We start from the raw sequence: 17,771 nt of genomic DNA, 5'->3' as shown, positions 1-17,771 counted from the left end.
CTTTGAGTCACTTGCCTCTGAGATCCAACAATGCACTCAAGAACCTTAGAAAAAACCAGAAAAGATTTGTTGAAATTAAAGAAAAGTCAGACATGTCATCCCACATATTCTGCGACTAAGAATATGTGAGAAGACTTTAATGTTTTTCTTCTCTTTTTTTACTCTCCTTTTCCAGAAAAATGAAAGGTATGATGGGTTGGTCCCAGCTGGTAGCGGATTTCATACTCAGCTACTCTCTGCCTCCTCCTCCTCAGCAGGACAGGGGAAGAAGAGGAAAAAGCAGGAATGAGAAACATTTTAGATCAATACGGAGTCAGAAAGGTCACTTAATATTATTGTCAGCAAAACAGAATTTATTTGTGATGAATAAATTTATTGTCAATGAAAATAAGTATGGAATTACTTATTTGAGTATTGGAAGGAAAAGGACAATAAACCAAACATTTACATACTTAGAGAAAAAGGTTTCCTCCCCTTTTTTCCATACTCAACTTCATCCCAAATTCCTCTTTCCTCCTTGTTATTGCCACAGGTTGCACTCCATCCCTACAGCGAGGCAATGCACCATGCAAGGTTGGGGAATGTGTGTATGTGTGTATGTGAGAGTTACAGTCAGCACATAGTGGTTTCCTCCTGCCACTCTTTACTTCTCACTTTTTGTCTCTGCTCTGCTGTAGGTTCTCTGTACCACTGCAGAAGAGGAAAGTACCTGAGTTTGAATTGAGTTAGCTTGACTTATTCAACTTTTTTTTTTAAAGCAAATATGTCTTACAGTATGTGAATACTTAGAATTCCAGCCTGGTACTTCTGTGATAAAAATCAACAGGATGTGGCTCATACAGGAACCAGCTATTTTTAGGTAAAACTCCTGAAGCGGGATATAATTTTAAGTCTTCTCTGCATTTTTATTTCTGAAGCTGCTTGCCAGGCTTGAATGATACATGATTAATAATTGAGCACATCATATTTATACATTTCTTTACAATAGATGCATGAGAAGAAACCAGAAAATTAAGGGGGCAGGCGAGGAAAAGGGAAAAATATGTTTCTATGGTAGATCCTTCCAGAAAAACATAAGCCAGTAGTGATGGTGATTTTTATGCCTATCTACATGTGTTTAATTTTTATGTATTACTTTCTACACTCCTTCATTTTCATACATGTCCCATTCCCTCTTGCGCATATGAATCAGTAGAAAGATTGTTGTAACTGCATTAAGGCTAGACTGGTTATTTCTCCTAAAATATGTGCTGTTTAATGAGGATAGAAGTCAGTTTACAAATCAATGCAAGGTGTGTTTCTCCTAAATAGGGTTCTATGTAATCAGCAGAATGGCCCAATATCTTAGGCTAAGTTGACACTTTTTCTTGGCATGTGACAATTCTATGCTTGTACCTCCAACCAGAGCAAAATAATATTGTCAATCAACTTCATTACAACATCTTATGAATTTTAAAATAAAAGTTTCAGTTACTCTGCCTTAAAGTGCTAGTGCTAATGCTCTGCTTGTGATATATTGAAGTAACTACCACATCTACCTTTCTTCCCACTAAGAATTGCTGTCAGTAAATTAGTCATAAACCACCAAAGTCTTCCTTTTGAAGCTTAAAAGCTTCTACAGAGAAGGCTGTGAAGAAACATATTGTTTTTCACAGTTCTATTCAAAAGGAAATAGGAGCTAGAGTGTGAAACATTTGAAAATTCTGAAACAAGACTTTATAGGAAGGGAAGTTTAAAAAGACATAGTACAGCATTACACTCTTAGCAATTGACATTGTCCTTTCTATGTTCCCAGTCAGAAAGTCTCTGAAATCTCTGCAGTGTCCAATTTTGCAGAATGCAATGGGGTCCACCTTATTCAGTATCTAGTGTACAGTGGTAGCCATATTCATATGCTTCTCAGAGATAAGCAGAACTATGCTCCTGGAAAAATTTGCACATGGAATTATATGCCTAAGGGTTATTTTATTCATCACCAGCAGTAGGTGTTTGTTATCTTTAGTTTTGAAACACAGAGATTTTTATTCACAGAATCATAGAATAATTTAGTTTGGAAAGGACCTTTAAGATCATCAAGTCCAGCCACTAACTTAACAAGTCAAATCCACTACTAAATCATATCCCTAGATGAAAAATCTAAATGTCTTTTAAATACCTCTAGGGAGGGTGACTCAACCATTTCTCTATGTGGCCTGTTCCAGTGTTTGATAACCCTTTTGGTAAGATAATTTTTCCTTATATCCAAACTAAACGTCCTCCAGCACAAATTGAGGTAATTTCCTCTCATCTTGTTGCTTGTTGCTTGGTAGAAGAGACTGACCCCCACCTTAATGCAGCCTCTTTTCAGGTACCTGTAGAGAGCAATCAGGTCCTTCCTAAGCCTCCTTTTCTCCAGGCTAAACAACCCCAACTCCCTCAGCTGCTCCTCTGGACTTGTGTTCCAGACCCTTCACCAGCTTGGTGGCCCTTCCCTGGACATGTTCGAGCACCTAAATATCTTTCTTGTAGTGAGGGGTCCAAAACTGAACACAGAGATTTGAGGCACAGCCTCACCAGTGCCAAGTACAGGGCGATGAACAGTTCCCCAGTCCTGCTTGCTACACAATCACACAAGCCTTTTAAAAAACTCTTCTGGATCTGTAGGTTTGATTATCAAGTGTCCAGTTTCACTTAGAATTTTACTATTTTAGTACCCATATAGTTCTTGGGATACAGTGATTTCAGCCATCACAGCTTCATTTTGAGTAAGAGCTTTATCTCACTGCCACATTCTGGTATCAGTGTTGTCAGGAATAATGAGTGTAAACCTGCAGGTAGTTTTCTTCAGCAGCATACAACACAAACATATGTCATGTCATTTTATTACTTTCAGAGTTTATTATGTAGCTTGTTTCATATATGTCATAATATATTTTCTGCTTGTTTACCCATTAACCACTACAATGGTGTTCTCATTGATTCTGACACATTGAGTACATTCGTCTTTCTCCAGAATACCTGCAGTTAGTACAGAAACAAATTATTACAGTGTTAGGAACTTTGTATGCTGGTTCACTAGCAGATCTTGTGTCAGCTTCCTAAATGGTGTTCCTTTGAAATTCCCCCTTGATGGCTGAGTTGCTTTCTTTCTTTTTTTTGGAGGGCCAGAGACAGCTGTGATTATTTTAAAACATTTCTGCCACTCCACTTGTTTGTTACCATCTTACAGCTAGGAAGTCAGAGCCTTCAAAGATGACCTGGTGAAACAGATTGTACAAGTGCTTCTCATCCACTTCAGCAATGTTGTACAGTTTAATATCTTAATTGTTGAAACAGAATACGGACTACCAATAGAATAATCCACAAAAAAGTGAGGAAAAACAGTGTATTTTTAGAATTTTGCAACAGGAATGTTTCAAGTAGATCCTCCTTTCTGGCATATGTGATGGCAAATCTTTCTGAACAGTGTCTCAAATATGACTTGTTTACAACAAACTCATCTTACAGTATAATACTATGTCTTTCTTTTCCTAAGGAAAATCTGATTGTATTTGTCCAGTAAATATACTTGAAGGCCCACATACTTTCATAAAACTGCTGAGGTGTTTTTCTGTGTTACATATTTCCAAGGACTACCAAAAGCCTAGTCTGATGAAAAAAAATGTGGCTAATAAGAAAAAAAATCACTGCAGATATATATTTCCAGAATAGAATTTACATTGTTGCTGACAACTACTGATCAGTGGGAAAAGTGTGAAGAAAACACAGGTCTTCCATCTGCTTCATCCATCTGCTGAGAAAAGGAACTGCATTACCATCAGCAGGTCTGTCTCTATAATTCTGTGTTCTGTGTACATTTTCATGACAAATGGCTTAAATACCTATGTTGTTTACCTTTATAAATAACCGTACTAAATAGCATTTAATTTTGCAAGCAGCTCTAAGTTTTCTATTTTTTCAAACAAAATGCATAATAGAGCATAATTCCCAGATTTATCCTTAAATTTCCTGACTATAAATCAGTGACTCTTTAAAGTGTCTAATAAAAGAGTTTGGTTTAATATTAGATATACTTGATAATTCATATTTAATATTTTTTCTGAGGATTTTGGCACAATGTGTTATTTGGCTTCTTTCTATTTACTTATATTCTATTTCAACGTTGACATACCTTTCAAAATTGAAAGAAATAAAGTTGGGATGTAAAGTTCAGGTCAAATAGTATTCTCCAAGTCCATCTGTGGAGTTTATTGTTGAGGAGAGTGGTTTTGTTGGACTTCTATATTAGCAGTGTCAATCACAAACACAGAGAGTAAGGGAGACTTCGGCGGAATTTTGTTCAATATTTGCTATTTTTCAATATTCTATATTTTATTTGTCCTATGGGTTGGGAGCTTTAGAAAGGAAACAACTTATCTAGTTGCACAAATCCTGTCCAGAGGTGGGAGCAGCCTATATCTAGCAGCCCCAGGCATTGGTATTTCTAGAATCCAGACAATGACAGATATTCTGCCCCTGTGCCCAGTGCTCATGTAAACTCAGTAGGTCATGTGGTTTGTACAAGAATTACAGCAGAATAGCATTCATTATTTCTGCTGCTCCATGTACATCAGAGGTTCTTTCAAAATTTACTCCCTTGCTACATCCAGGAAGTTTACTAGATAGGTTAAGGATAAAGTTCAGATCACTATCACTGGAATCACTCCAAGAGCTTTCTTCTGGTCACCTCCTTTCCTTAGCATTTTCATTCTTGCCTAGAAGGAGCTCCAGATGAGGAGTTTTGTTTCTGGTTTTTTGGGTTTTTTTCCATTAATGCAAGTAGTTCTGACACATAAAAAGCTTTCGAATACTACTGGGAGACTTTTAAAGCCTGTTCTGTTATCTTGAATGCTGAGAACTATTTAGAAATAAAACCCCAACAAACTATCTCCAATGCTTATGAATTATGTAAGCATTGCCTTACTTTTTAAAATAAAGTTAACTAAGTGATACAAAAAGATTTTTGTGTTAAAAGTAGTAAAAAAAAAGGTATAAGTATAGAAACTTATTATTTTGTACTATATATTCCTCCCCTGAGTACCCTCATGATTACTAATCACACGTCAGACAGAGATGGTGAAAGGGAGACAGCTGAGTCTCTTTGGGGTTACCATTGTGCAGTCACAAAAGGTGGACAAAACCTTTCCCTGTTCAAAGTCCTAACTGCAAGACCTTCTTTCGTATCTGTGGGGAGACTAATAGTTTTGGAAGAAAAAGCTTTGCATTTTGCTAAAGAAATTGCATTCAATTTCATTGTGTTTCACCTTGCTGCAAAGTTGAACTATCACTGTCATTTTTTATAGCAGTGATTTTTTTTGTTAGTCCCTGTGAAGGTTCTTCATTGTTGGCTGTTGCAGGGAAAGAGAAAGATTCACACCTCTGTTTTCTCTCTTACACAGGATTTCAATTAGTAGGTGGAAAAACTAGGAACCACCTTCCTCTGTCTTTTTTTCAGTGCTTAGCCCCACTGAGCAGATTAAATATATGAACAAAAATAATACATCTTGTGCCCGAATCACCAAATAAAAAGACATTAAGGTGGTTTAGTAAACATGTTGACATTTATTTTTAATAAAGTGTGGATTCCTTCTTTTCTATTATGATGAAAAAACAACATTTTGAAAACCTGAACCAGTGCTGGTTAACATCCAAAAACTAAAGTGTATTGTAGATGATCAGAAAGATTGGAACCTATTTTTTTTAAAAGTATGGTTTCCAGTGATTTAAAGGGTCTTTTAAATAATTTGGTATTGGAGACAATCAGCAGCAATGAACATAATCTTCTATCAGAAGTAGAAAAAGAAGTGATTATTTTCTTCTTTCTCGATTTTATATATAAGGATATTATATATAATATATATAACTTTTCTTAAAAATCTAAACCCCATATATTTTAAAAGGTTATAGTTATACAAGTCATTTTAATAAGGAATTTGCTTCTTCCAAGGTTTAAATGAAATGGTTTATTTTAAGCAGCTTGTTGTCAGATGCAATCTTCTCTCTTGTTTTTCAAGTTCATGGCATATAAAAACAAGTAATTAATAGTCTATTACGTACATTTTGGCTTCCTTATGAGCTGTCACTCAGTAAATAGTCTGATATACACATAAGACCTCTTTCTGTGCTGTAATATCAATGTAAAGGAGCATTTCACTAATTGAAAAATTCATTTGCTCCCATCTGAAGGCCATCTCTACCATCAACATGATAGAGTTGGAAATCAAATTTTATATATATATATACATATATATATATAATCTCAAAATATTTTGAGGTGATAGGACACTGTAAACAGTGAGAGTTTAGATTGCTGCTAAATGAAAAGATTGGTGTTTTCCCCCTAGATTTTTCATAACAAAGGTGACATGATTTTATCCCATCACCTTGTAAGGAGTAATAAGATATACAGTATTGTTTTAGATTGAAATGTTGGCAAAAAAAGAACAGCACAAAAAGGAGAAATTAAATAAGATTGCCATTAAATTTGACTCTCAAGAAAGCACACTTTGGTTTCTTTGCAAGTATCTCACCAATTGATTGTAATTCATTGTTACAGACAAATTTATCTTTCTTCTTGTATTGTTTGGATGAATAGCACTAGAAAAATTATGTATAATCTTTCAACTATGTTAATGTATGTGCAAACTTTGTGAAATCAAATAAATCAACATTTAGGAAGCTCAGAACAAAAGACTGAAGGCATTTATGGTGAGTTGCATTAATCAATTTACTATGTGCTTATCATTGTTTAGTTTAGCTAATCATGGAAGATTAACCTTTAAAAATTTATATTACAAAGTATGAAGATCCCATTCTTGGTTCCTAATGCTTTTAGCTCTACAAACAACATTTGACATTTACCAATAGTAATATCATAGACAAATGTTCCCATACCCTGCAAATGACAATTGTTTTCTTTTTTTTTTCCTTTTTTTTTTTTTTGGTGGAAGGAATTGAAGATTGACAGCAGTGCTGGTTTTGGGTTTTTTGGGGAGAGAGGTTTTTTTTGTTGGTTTTTTTTTTTAATGATGACTTGAATGATGACATCACTTGAGATCATCAGAAGTTAAGATCATTAGAAATTAAAGATCACTAGAAGTTAAATGTTTAACACTGAAAAATATTTGGCAAGCATTCAGATTTTTGCACTGGTCACTGCTTCCTCATTTTATTTGAATGAAGCGAAAGTACTTTAAAGAATGAATGTGAAAAAAACCTGTTCTAGGGTCTGTTCTGATCTTGAATCATAGTAGCACTGAATTACATGAGAAGTATAAACTTCCCAAGTCGTATTGCTTTTGCCATGGTGTCTCATGTTTATACCTACTTCTGATCTTTGCCTTCAGGTAGTGCTGCAATATAAATATTCAATATTGAGAATGAAAAATAAATAAAAATTACTTCTGATAGATTCAGTGTTTACCATTCAAATTTTCTAGTACCTTTCTTAATAGGAGATCTGGAGGAACTGTCAATCTTAAATTAGTCTGCCAAGCTTTTTTAAATCCATGGTCTGAGCCCTCCTCTTGCTCCACAAATTCCTTTGCAAAGTCTACCAAATACAATTAAGAAAGAGAAGTTCAAACATGTTATGCAGCAACTTCAAGGCATGAAGTTCCAGAGCTTAAAAGGGTATTGGTAACCCATTGAAAAGGAGAATTTTTGAGACAGGTTCTATTGCAGCACTAATCCCTGATAGTTGCACCAACATGCCATGGATCTTTTTTCCATGTAATACAAAGGATGTCATTGACATCTCATGGGACTGGAACATGTTTCTTTTAGCCTGATGATACATCGGATCTCAAAGTGTGTGAGTGTAGTTGGCATATACCTTGAAATACAAAAGTGTTTCGTACTCACCCATGCTTATTCTTCTATTAAAAATAAAACCTGTTGGAACGATCTGAAGAAAGTCACATATGCAATGGGGCTTTGGGGACACAATTTGAGAAGCACGAGTCATGTAAAAAACCACCTCAAAACTGGACTCTTTTTGTAAAAAAGGTTAAGGACATTGAGTTGAGAGATGTTACCACTGCTAGATGCAAATTGCCCTTCTAGATACCCAACTCAACATGGAGCTTTTCAGGATTTAATTAAGCCACTTTTTTTTTTTTAATCTATTTGTGTTAAATACAAACTAGAACTTAACATGACAGAAAATGGTAGTAGTTCCATTCCTAAGCCAAATATTATTCATAACAAAATTCTTAGAAAAAATGGGGGCTACTGTATCTTAACTTCCATTTTAAGAAATTCTAGGAGGTCCAGGCAGATTCTCAATTTGAAGAACAGCTGTTAAGACCCAGTATAGAATTTAGAAATGCAATACTTGCTCCTGTTAGGAGATGTTGCTGCTGCATCCACACAGATTGGCAGAAACTAAAGCTGAGTTCTAGATCTGCAACCAGAAGGGCTAGATTAGCCTCATCTGAAGAATTTCGGAGTGTTGTCCTGACAGGGGAAGGAGGACAATTTCTGTGTCCCCTTAGCATCTCATGGAAAATGTAAAGGTTTTTCAAAAGCCCCACAGATTTCTTTTGTCCTTTTTTTTTTTGCTGACACAGTTGAACAATAGCAGTTCACAATATGGTAATGTCTTCTGGCTTGCATCACACTAATCCAAGTGGTCTAGAATTCTGCTTTTAATTTCAGCTCATTCTTTAATCTGAATTCCTAGTACATGGTGATTTATATCCAAGCAGCTAACAGCATAAAGCAAAACACAGTATCAGTTTAACATAGTAACAACTTTAGCAATGTGAGGCTAAACTGCTTTGTCAAATGCCACATGTCATGATGGGTAGTCTTTATGACTGTGCATACATGGAATATTCATACAAGATATATGGATACAGTAAACAAACAAAACACATGTGACATTAAGCATTTGGTTCCAGCTAAGACCAATGGAAACTGAAGTTTCCAAGCTCCAGGCAGGAGATTCTCACATCATCCAGTAAGAGATGTCCATTTCACAGGGAAAATGTAGCTTTTTCTCCAGAGCTCTCAAAGTCTGGTTCCACAGGTGTGTTCAGAAAGTGAGACTTCAAAAAAGCTCTGACCCTTGACTGGTTTTTTTCCTCTTTGTGTCCTCTCTGATCCACAATATTAAGTTTGATTCAGAACATTTTAATGGGGACAGCTTTTTATTTTTTTGACAGTAGGCTGATAAACTGTTATAACTGTGGAGAAAAACCTTCTCAATACACAACATTCCGAGTGGGTCATAAATTTTATGTTGAAATAAAAGAAATTTTGACCTTTTTCTCCTGATGGTTACTCCTGATTTGTTTGTATAATGCCAAACTTCTACTCTCTTTATTCCTGCTAAGACTTTTCTAAAACCAAGGAAAGACTGACTATTTTCAGTCAAGCTTATACTACAGAATGTATGGGAAATTTGATCTGCACAAATATGTTAACCCCTTCCGAAGCATTAGGTTTACAAAATGTTGATTTTATGCCTTTATTTGTTCTTTATCCTTTGAAAGTAATGGGGGAAGACATCAGACTTACGAGCATTTCGAAATAAAATGTTAGGCCTGTAGACCACATACTGGTGAGATATTAAACATACTTTTAAAATTTCTTCTGCAGTACTTACAAAGTGAGGAGAAATCACACAGCTGACCACACTGCAGCTACTTAATGCTGCTATAAATAGATCATAATAAGCATGTGGTGTATGTGATTGTCTGTGCTGATAAATGAAAGGGTGTGAATTTTTCAGCATCAGTGGAAAGACGGGAAAAAGAAAAAAACCTTCCTGATTGCAGCTGCAAATGGTAGCAATTTTTCCTTCCTGCATTAATGAATGTAATTCATGTAATGCATATTACATCATTCAACAGCAAAATTCTCACATTCAGTTCACAGACAAAAAGTATTTTAATTAAGAATATCAATGACTAATGACAATCCACTTCCAGAAAAAGCAAAGAAAGACACTTCTTTGGCCATGTAGAAGGAACTGGGATGCAAATATATTTTATCAGTGTAATAAATTCACTTTCCTAAAACTCTTTACCAAAAGAACATCCTTAAAGACATGTTCTGGTTTATTTGTCTGTTTCTAACCTTCCTTTATGTGCAGTATTTGACTGCAAACCTGCATTTTACAGTCTCTAGTGATTGAATCACTTATCTTCAATAAACATCACAAGTTCAAAGAGCTTTCAGCATCATGAACTTCAACACAACATACAAACTAAAATAATTCATTGTCTAGAGACCATAACAAATTTTAATGTGCATTTACAGAGTAAACGGAGGGCTGAAGGGGGTCAAACCAGTCAAAGCGAAAATATGCATTACAAAATCCACACATTACTGAATTAAAAACTAAAAAGTGATGTTTTGTCAAAAAAGGAAATAAAGATGTTTCTTGGTGGCACGACATATAGATAATATTAAAAACTGCTCGCATGAGGACCAAAGTATGTCTATTCTGAAGTTATATCACACAGACTGTAAGCAATTTACAGAATTTAAGTAGTTTTGCATATACAGGAATTGCAAAATTAGAGAAAACACACTGAAATATAGAACGCACGCACAAAAAAAAGGATGTATATATATAAACCTCCACACAGTTATCAGGGGTTGGCCTAAGTTGGTACTTGCCACCATTGAACAAGAAACAAACAGAAAGACAGGAAAAAACCTCACAGGGAAAAAAGAATAATATATTAAAAAGAAAAAAGCAAAAAAAACTCAAAAGAAAAATATCCTCATATGTTTTTCAGAAACAACATCCCCTAGTCTGCTGAGCTGCTTTGTAGAATATATTTTCTCCTCCCTATTCCTCATGCAAAAAAAAGGAAAAAAATAAAATAAAAAAAAAAAAGGCTTTTTTATAAAGTTTGTGTGTATTTTATTTATGTTAAATCACTATGGTTTGTTTCATTATTTGGCCTCTTTTTGCTTCCAGGCTGGAACGGTTCTTTCAGCGTAGGAAACCAAATGTCATCCATGGTTAATTCTGTAATAGTGAGGACTCGCAGGCCAACCCCTGAGAAGTCAAGGATGAGGCTTCTCCTTGCCGAAAGAAAAGGAAACTAGGTCTTGCTGTTACAAAACGTTTGATTACATCACACCAGTTCTCTTCAAATAAAATATCAGTGATACGCCAAAGAAAATAAGATATATCAAGAAAACATGTGGTATCCTCTTCTTTTTTATAATATTTATTTTATTTTATTTTATTTTATTTATTTAGTAATTTTGTTTGTACTTCCTGAAGAAGGTGCTCCTTGTGTAGAGATTTAGAGTACATTGGGTGCAGAGTGGTGGTTGGAGGTTAGGGTCAACTTTGCTGTCCGCTCCGTGGATTTTACAGGCGATTTGCTCTTTGCTTTAAGAAGAGAAAGTGATATTGGAAAAAGTCAGCACTTTTAGATTAAAGCAAAGCACCCTTCACAAAGCCACAAACAAGAAGCAGGACAGAAAGTCCATGGCTTGTAGCTATCCTCGCACCTGCGGAAGAAGTTATAAGATATTCGCTCATCTTGCAGATTTCCAATGCTCCTTATAAGGCTGTTTTAAACATATACATTTATTTATTTAATTAGCTCGCCAGGTTGGCTCTGGTGCCCATGAATGTCTTGGCATGCACTGCAAATAACAACACATACAAAGTATTTCAGTCCCAGGGAGGTTTTTTTGTTTTGCTTTGCTTTTTTTCTTGTCTGTCTTTTTAAACAATATTACCCAGTGAAACCATAAAACAAGAGGAACAAAGCCAAACACTTTCCACCTCAAAGTGTTCTTTACAAAATCATTTCCAGCATCACATCATTGACTGCTAAAAAAATAAAGTCATCTGGTGGCTAAAGAGTGTTTTCTTGTAAACTGGAAGAGGTACAGGCAAATGGCTGTGCTATTTACAAGGGGGAAACAGAATGTGAAAAGGTTTGGACTATTTATTTTTGAGAATTTGTATTTTCCCAAACTTTGTTTTCTTTCTAAAAAGCTATTAAAACAATAGTCCAAATAATTATTTCTAAACCCATGACTTCATATTTAGTATCCAACAGAATAAAACCATTTGGGGCTAGACTAATTAAACTGAAATGTTCACACACCAAGGACAGAAGTATTTAGATGTCTTACATGCCAAGCCTCAGTGCTTGATAACTCCCTGTATCATCTAGAAATACATTCAGAATTTGAAACTAATTACTTGAGGTCAAAACTGTAAAGGTAATTTGGTAGCAGTATAAGTAGAGGTTCAGATTATAACAGGTTGATGCATGATTAATAAAGTTTATATCTGGGTTGTATATTTGAAAAGGATAAATATTATCGATGGTTAGAGCCATCAGTCCTATAACAAGGTAACAATGGTGTTATAAGCAGTCCATGACAATGCTGAACTTGTAATAAATGTTTATTTTTTTAAAAATCTATTAATCATGCATAAGATATTTTTGTAAAGAACTTAATATTAAACTGAATGACAGATTTCACTGCAGCCCCTAAAAGCACATTTTTCTTATCATAAAGAATAGACACAATGAAAGCAAAAAGAACTCCAGGCAAGTGTTGGTTTTTTAAAATTTTCAGATGTAACACCGTTCTCTGTATCTGCCAACTATAAATGCAGCAAGAAGTACTTCTGTTCCTGTCTTTAGTAATTTTTTTCCCTCTTGAAATGGGGATTAAACTAAATCTCAGATTCTAGATAAACACTGCTTACTGTGGTAAATATGTGGCGTGAGATGTTACATATATAGTGGTTGTCATAAAACACTCTTAGTCCTCTGTCACATACACAAGACCGTCTAGGCAATAATGATATTTCAATTATACACGTGTGAACTGAGTTGCTAAACAAAAATTAACTTTTACATGAAAACTTGTCTCAAAGACATTAGTAATATCTTTCCAAGAGAAGTCCAAGGGAACTCTGAGCTTAGTTTCTACTGAAAGAAGACAGGAGTGGGAAGCCTACTTTTCTCTTGCCCGTCTGATAATGTTACTTGTACTACACTGCTGTAGTTTGGGGTGCTTCTCAGGACACTTGTTCTGTATTACAAACAAGCAAACACACAAGCAAATTTGCTGCAACTTTTTCCTGTGGATTTTTCTCACACATATAATATTTACAGCCTTGAACCCGAGTTCAATTTCTGGTTTTGGTTTTACTGTAGCATGACTTTGTTTTCTCTCTGTGTAAAGTTTGTCATTGAACAGATTTTTATGAAGGCTTTTCCTTCCCTAATGAGGTTAGCAAAACTTAGTTAGAATCTTTGTTAGTGTTCGATCATTTCCTGTTGTATTGAATTATTTTCACTTGTTTTATTCCATTTAAAAGTTTTTCTTTTTGATTGAACCAAGGAAATATGTCTCACTACAACTCTAATGAAGTCTTTGGAGATATATTTTATCTACAAAAAATATCTATAATGCAACTTGGAAGAATGTCATTAATGTATTTTAAAAGAGTTTTTACAACAATTAATGATGTTACAATTTGAGAATTTTAAAGCTGTAATGTGCAGAAGAGAAAAAAGTATGACATAAGTTTAACTTAAAATATGTCACAGTGGAAAAAGCAGCACCGTATTTGCAGACCAAATATTCTCTGATTTTTGTTTCCATTTTGCTTTTTTCAATAAGAAAATCTGCAGATCCTCAAATTAAGGGGTAATATATAATGCATAAACAGAACCTTTGTATTTATAATGTTCAGTTTCTGCATAAATCATGACTTCCCTACAATTCACTTCACATGTTCTACATGCATGTTCTCAAAAGAGCAAGACTGTTTATCTTGCAGGGGATTTAGGTTAGAGTACATGCAGTTACTGCAAGGTAAAGCAATTCTGAACACATCGGAAAAAATTAGGGGAAATAACAACTAAAACAATTTCAGTTTCTATGTGAAGAAAGAGGCTATTAGGATTTTTGGAAAAAACTGTATAGACAGTGTCCACTTCAAGGTTTTGGGAACTGGTTAGTAGATCTTAATCTGGTATAATAGTTTTCAAAATGCTGTCTAATCAAAACAGAGAAATTTTTGGTAATATATCAGCCCACGTACAATTGACTTCCAATATACAGTGACATATATGGCTATTAGGTGTGCTCTCATCTTTTCAGTGATGCTTTATGAAATGAAATTGAAGTTTAAGTATGCTCAGGGCTCATTTTTCTTTTTGAGACATGTGAAAAAGAACTGCATTTTTTCTTTTATGAACCCAAGTATTTGTTTAGATTTTGAGAGAGTGAAAGCTACAAAGATAGAATAAGAAAATAGCAAAATTGAAAGCAGCATTTTCAGATTTTTTTTCCTATTTCTGTTCTTTCATTTTGGTCATATTTATTATTTTGTTTTTCATCTTGAAAAAAAAAAGTGACAAAAACTATTCATAAATGTCTATTTTGACTTAGAATCTGGAAGTCATAGGGTGCATAAATCAGAGACTCAATTCCACCATATCCAAATTCAGACTTTCCATACAGATGTGTTTTTAGTATACCATTATGACTAGGACTTGAATAATATCACCTGAACCGTGAGCAAAGCAATATAGGTTAAAGCCTGTCTATCTTGCTGTGGATTTCCTAAATCGATTACTCATTATCCCACCATTTCAAGCATTATTTTCTAATTAACATAATGAGAGCTAAAAGAAATTTTATTGCAGGTCAACAACACTGGACCGCAATTATGTAATCCTCAAAGACAGTCACTCAAAAGAAGAACTGCAGTGTAATGTATGCTTATATTATTTCTACATTATTAGTTAAACTCCTCTTGATGTGTGGGTCAGACATTCTCACAGTTTCACCTGCCAGACACTGGGAACCAGTTAAATTTTTCTGTTGTCATATAACTCCCCATTAGTAGTCTTTCATTTCCTGCTACTAACAAATATCCAAAAGGGCAAATGTCCCTGAAAGCCTTATCCTGTAAACAAATGCTGTATTGCCAAAGGCATGTGATGATAAGTTTTTGTGCAACAGCATGAAAGATTTGTTCATGCCATTAAAGTGTTTGAAACTGTGTTTTATTCAAATTTATGGTTTACTTAAATGTTAGGAACACAAAGAAAAAAAAATACTGATAAATAAATATGACCCTAGTGTTTAAAATTTAAAAAAAGAAGTCTGTCCCAAATGCTTGTATTTCATGGCTCATAGTGTATGGACCCCACAGCTGAACATCAATTTTGTTCTGTTAATGAAATTACTTATAGAGCATCTAAGTATAAAATAAAGCCATCAGAAGTCATAAATTCTTAGTAAAATGCAACTGGTCAAAAAGGTAGTTACTCATTGCATGCCTGAATGACTATGATCCCTTGCCTTCACTAAGATATTGACAAAATTTGTGTCTGATACATGGGATTTGGGGATGCAAGCAGGGATGGTTGAATGACTTTGCCCATTTATTTTTCACAGCTGGATGAAACACTGAACTGTAAACTAAGCAGCTGCCTCAGGAATTAAAATTTTAGCATCTTCTATTTCTAAGAGTACCTTACATGGTAAACCACTCTGGGTCTCAAACAGTTTATATCTGCCAGAATTGAAGTTTAGCAAGTTTGGCATTCCTTGTGCTTTCTAAGGTTTAGGATTTCTCTGGGATGTAATAGCTTCCAGCATTCTGAGCCTCAGTATCTGTCAGAGCCTCTGAAAACTGTCTCCTTACAGTTATGTGTACAATGCACAGTGTATTCTCATACAAATAACAGAAGGAATATGAAAATTCAACAGCATTTCTTTGGTGTTTTACTAGACATATAAGTTTATTTAGGGTATTCTTGATTTTCTTTTAGGTAGTAACCCACTCATCACAGGAAAGACTAATGCCTTAATGGAGTCCTGGTTTTGTTCTGACCAGTACAAGTCAAATACAGCCAGTCACACAAAAGTTCATCCCAGATTCTCTGTATGTATTACATTAGGCCAAAATATCAATACATATATTTCAGAGACATATATTTAGGCTGTGCTGGGTATGAGTTAATTTGGTTTTTCTACTGATTTCTGAAATCACAGAGGCGTTGAAACCCTAGAAGTTTCATTTTTCAGGAATTTTTGCTGAGGTTTTCCATCTTTTAAGTGCCTGGTCTGCTGTTTTGTAACACTTAGCTTTGCTTATACTGTTAGATTTGAAATATTCTTCTCGTCAGCCCCAGTTGAACCACAGCTGAACCCATATGAAATCATAATTTTGCACTATTTCCATATAAAGTAAGTAAAAGTTCACGTGATATCTGGCTTAATTTTACTGGGGACATAAATTAACCATAAGATTACATGGAGGATATTTGCAGTTTTTATGTCCATAAAGATAGGTAAAACCAAGTATGGCTGATTTTATTTGAAGTTTTATTTGAATATGTCTCACACAGGTTTTCAATAAATAGATTCTTCCCCTCTGGCCTACCAATTGCTATCATTCTTACTCCTCTGAATTGCATAAATCACAATTGTGTTATCTCTTTTATACTGATGGGGTAAATATACCCACACACAGGAAGAAATTTTCTTACCCACAAATGTAAGGTCCCCCTTTCCCTCTTTGGGGGAATGACTTCTCAAGTGCGTTTTAGGGCTCAGTCATCTGTGTTTGATTTTGGGGAACTGAATGACTGAATGAAGATGAGCAGTAGGTATCATTCATTTTCAATGAAGATCCTTTTGCCTAGGCTTTCACTCCATCTTTCTCCATTGGCTGTACAGTAATCAGCTTAAAATAGTGTGATTTCACATCACATACTGCAGAGGGCAAATGAATTTATCTTACACACCAGAAGAAATTTAGAACAGGTTAAGTATTGAATTTCCCTGAAGTCTACCTAGAATTTGCATTCAGCATGTAGCTCTGTTCATCTATGTCTGTTACTTTTCTCTTAGTGATGCCCAGAAGAGCAGATGAGAAAGAGAGATGGAATTCTAGATGGATGGCTAATCCTTAGCTTTTACTAGGTAAGGCACCCAGAGGTGTTCAATCTTGTCATAGGGCAAGAAAAGCCACAACTTTCCAACCCTGAATAGAGGAGAGAATTCTTCCAGAAATATGAGCCATAATAACTTCCAGAACTCTTTCTGGGTTACAGCAGGTCACAGACTTTACCCTGCTGCCAGCTACACCTCGAGTCATGTTCTAGTACAAACTTGAGATGGAAATACTTGGAAGATAAAAAACTAGAGGAGACTTCAAGTATTGGTAGCACGTAGGAAAAATGATACTTGGCTTCAGGCAGTGGTCCAGAACAAGCCATATTAAAACCATGAGGACAACAGATAGTATGAAAGGAGAAAGGAAGAAGAGTGGGACTTTGAACAACCTCTGCATTTGCACAATGCCAAGATGGACAAAAGTAGAATTAAGGGTATACTGGTGTGAGCAAACCTGGGATTTATATTCAGATCACTCTCTACATCATTCCTGACATTAACTCCTACCTAGAGAAACATTTAATTCTTGTCATTTTTGTCTTTCTACTAGACATATCTGAGACTCATCATTCCATGTTTAATTCTTTAAAAAGTGCTCTTGTTCATATCTCATTCTTTAACCTCATGAGTAGAGCCAGGCTTCCTAATTGGGCCATCACACACTCTGAAGAAGCAAAGATAATCTCTAATGTCATTCTCAAAGATGAAAATGAGATCATCAAAATGATTCAACCCTGTCATCTTTTTCCCTTGAACAGACAGGAGGGAGGTGAGAGATCCTTAAACATATAATTAAAATGGGCAGTTCATCTACATTTATAGATGTTTGTAGT

General features: G+C 35.0%; 1 protein-coding gene across 3 annotated transcripts in view; it reads right to left on the bottom strand.

The window, feature by feature from the left end:
- Positions 1–5,560: 5,560 nt before the first annotated feature.
- VSTM2A (V-set and transmembrane domain containing 2A) overlaps positions 5,561–17,771 on the bottom strand; it is a 28,955-nt gene continuing 16,744 nt past the window's right edge. The window contains exon 5 of one of the 3 annotated variants that reach the window (XM_042048757.1): positions 5,561–11,499. In XM_042048757.1, coding sequence (XP_041904691.1) covers positions 11,423–11,499 — 77 coding nt within the window. In that variant the 3' untranslated portion in view covers positions 5,561–11,422. The other 2 variants (XM_042048756.1, XM_042048758.1) reach the window with 2 other exon arrangements.

This window comes from Corvus kubaryi, unplaced genomic scaffold, assembly GCF_017639235.1.
Source record: "Corvus kubaryi isolate FWS band 111438036 unplaced genomic scaffold, C.kubaryi_AGA036_p1.0 68, whole genome shotgun sequence".
NCBI lineage: Eukaryota > Metazoa > Chordata > Aves > Passeriformes > Corvidae > Corvus > Corvus kubaryi.
The sequence above is the reverse complement of the archived record's forward strand: the minus strand, read 5'-3'. Positions and strand labels throughout refer to the sequence as shown.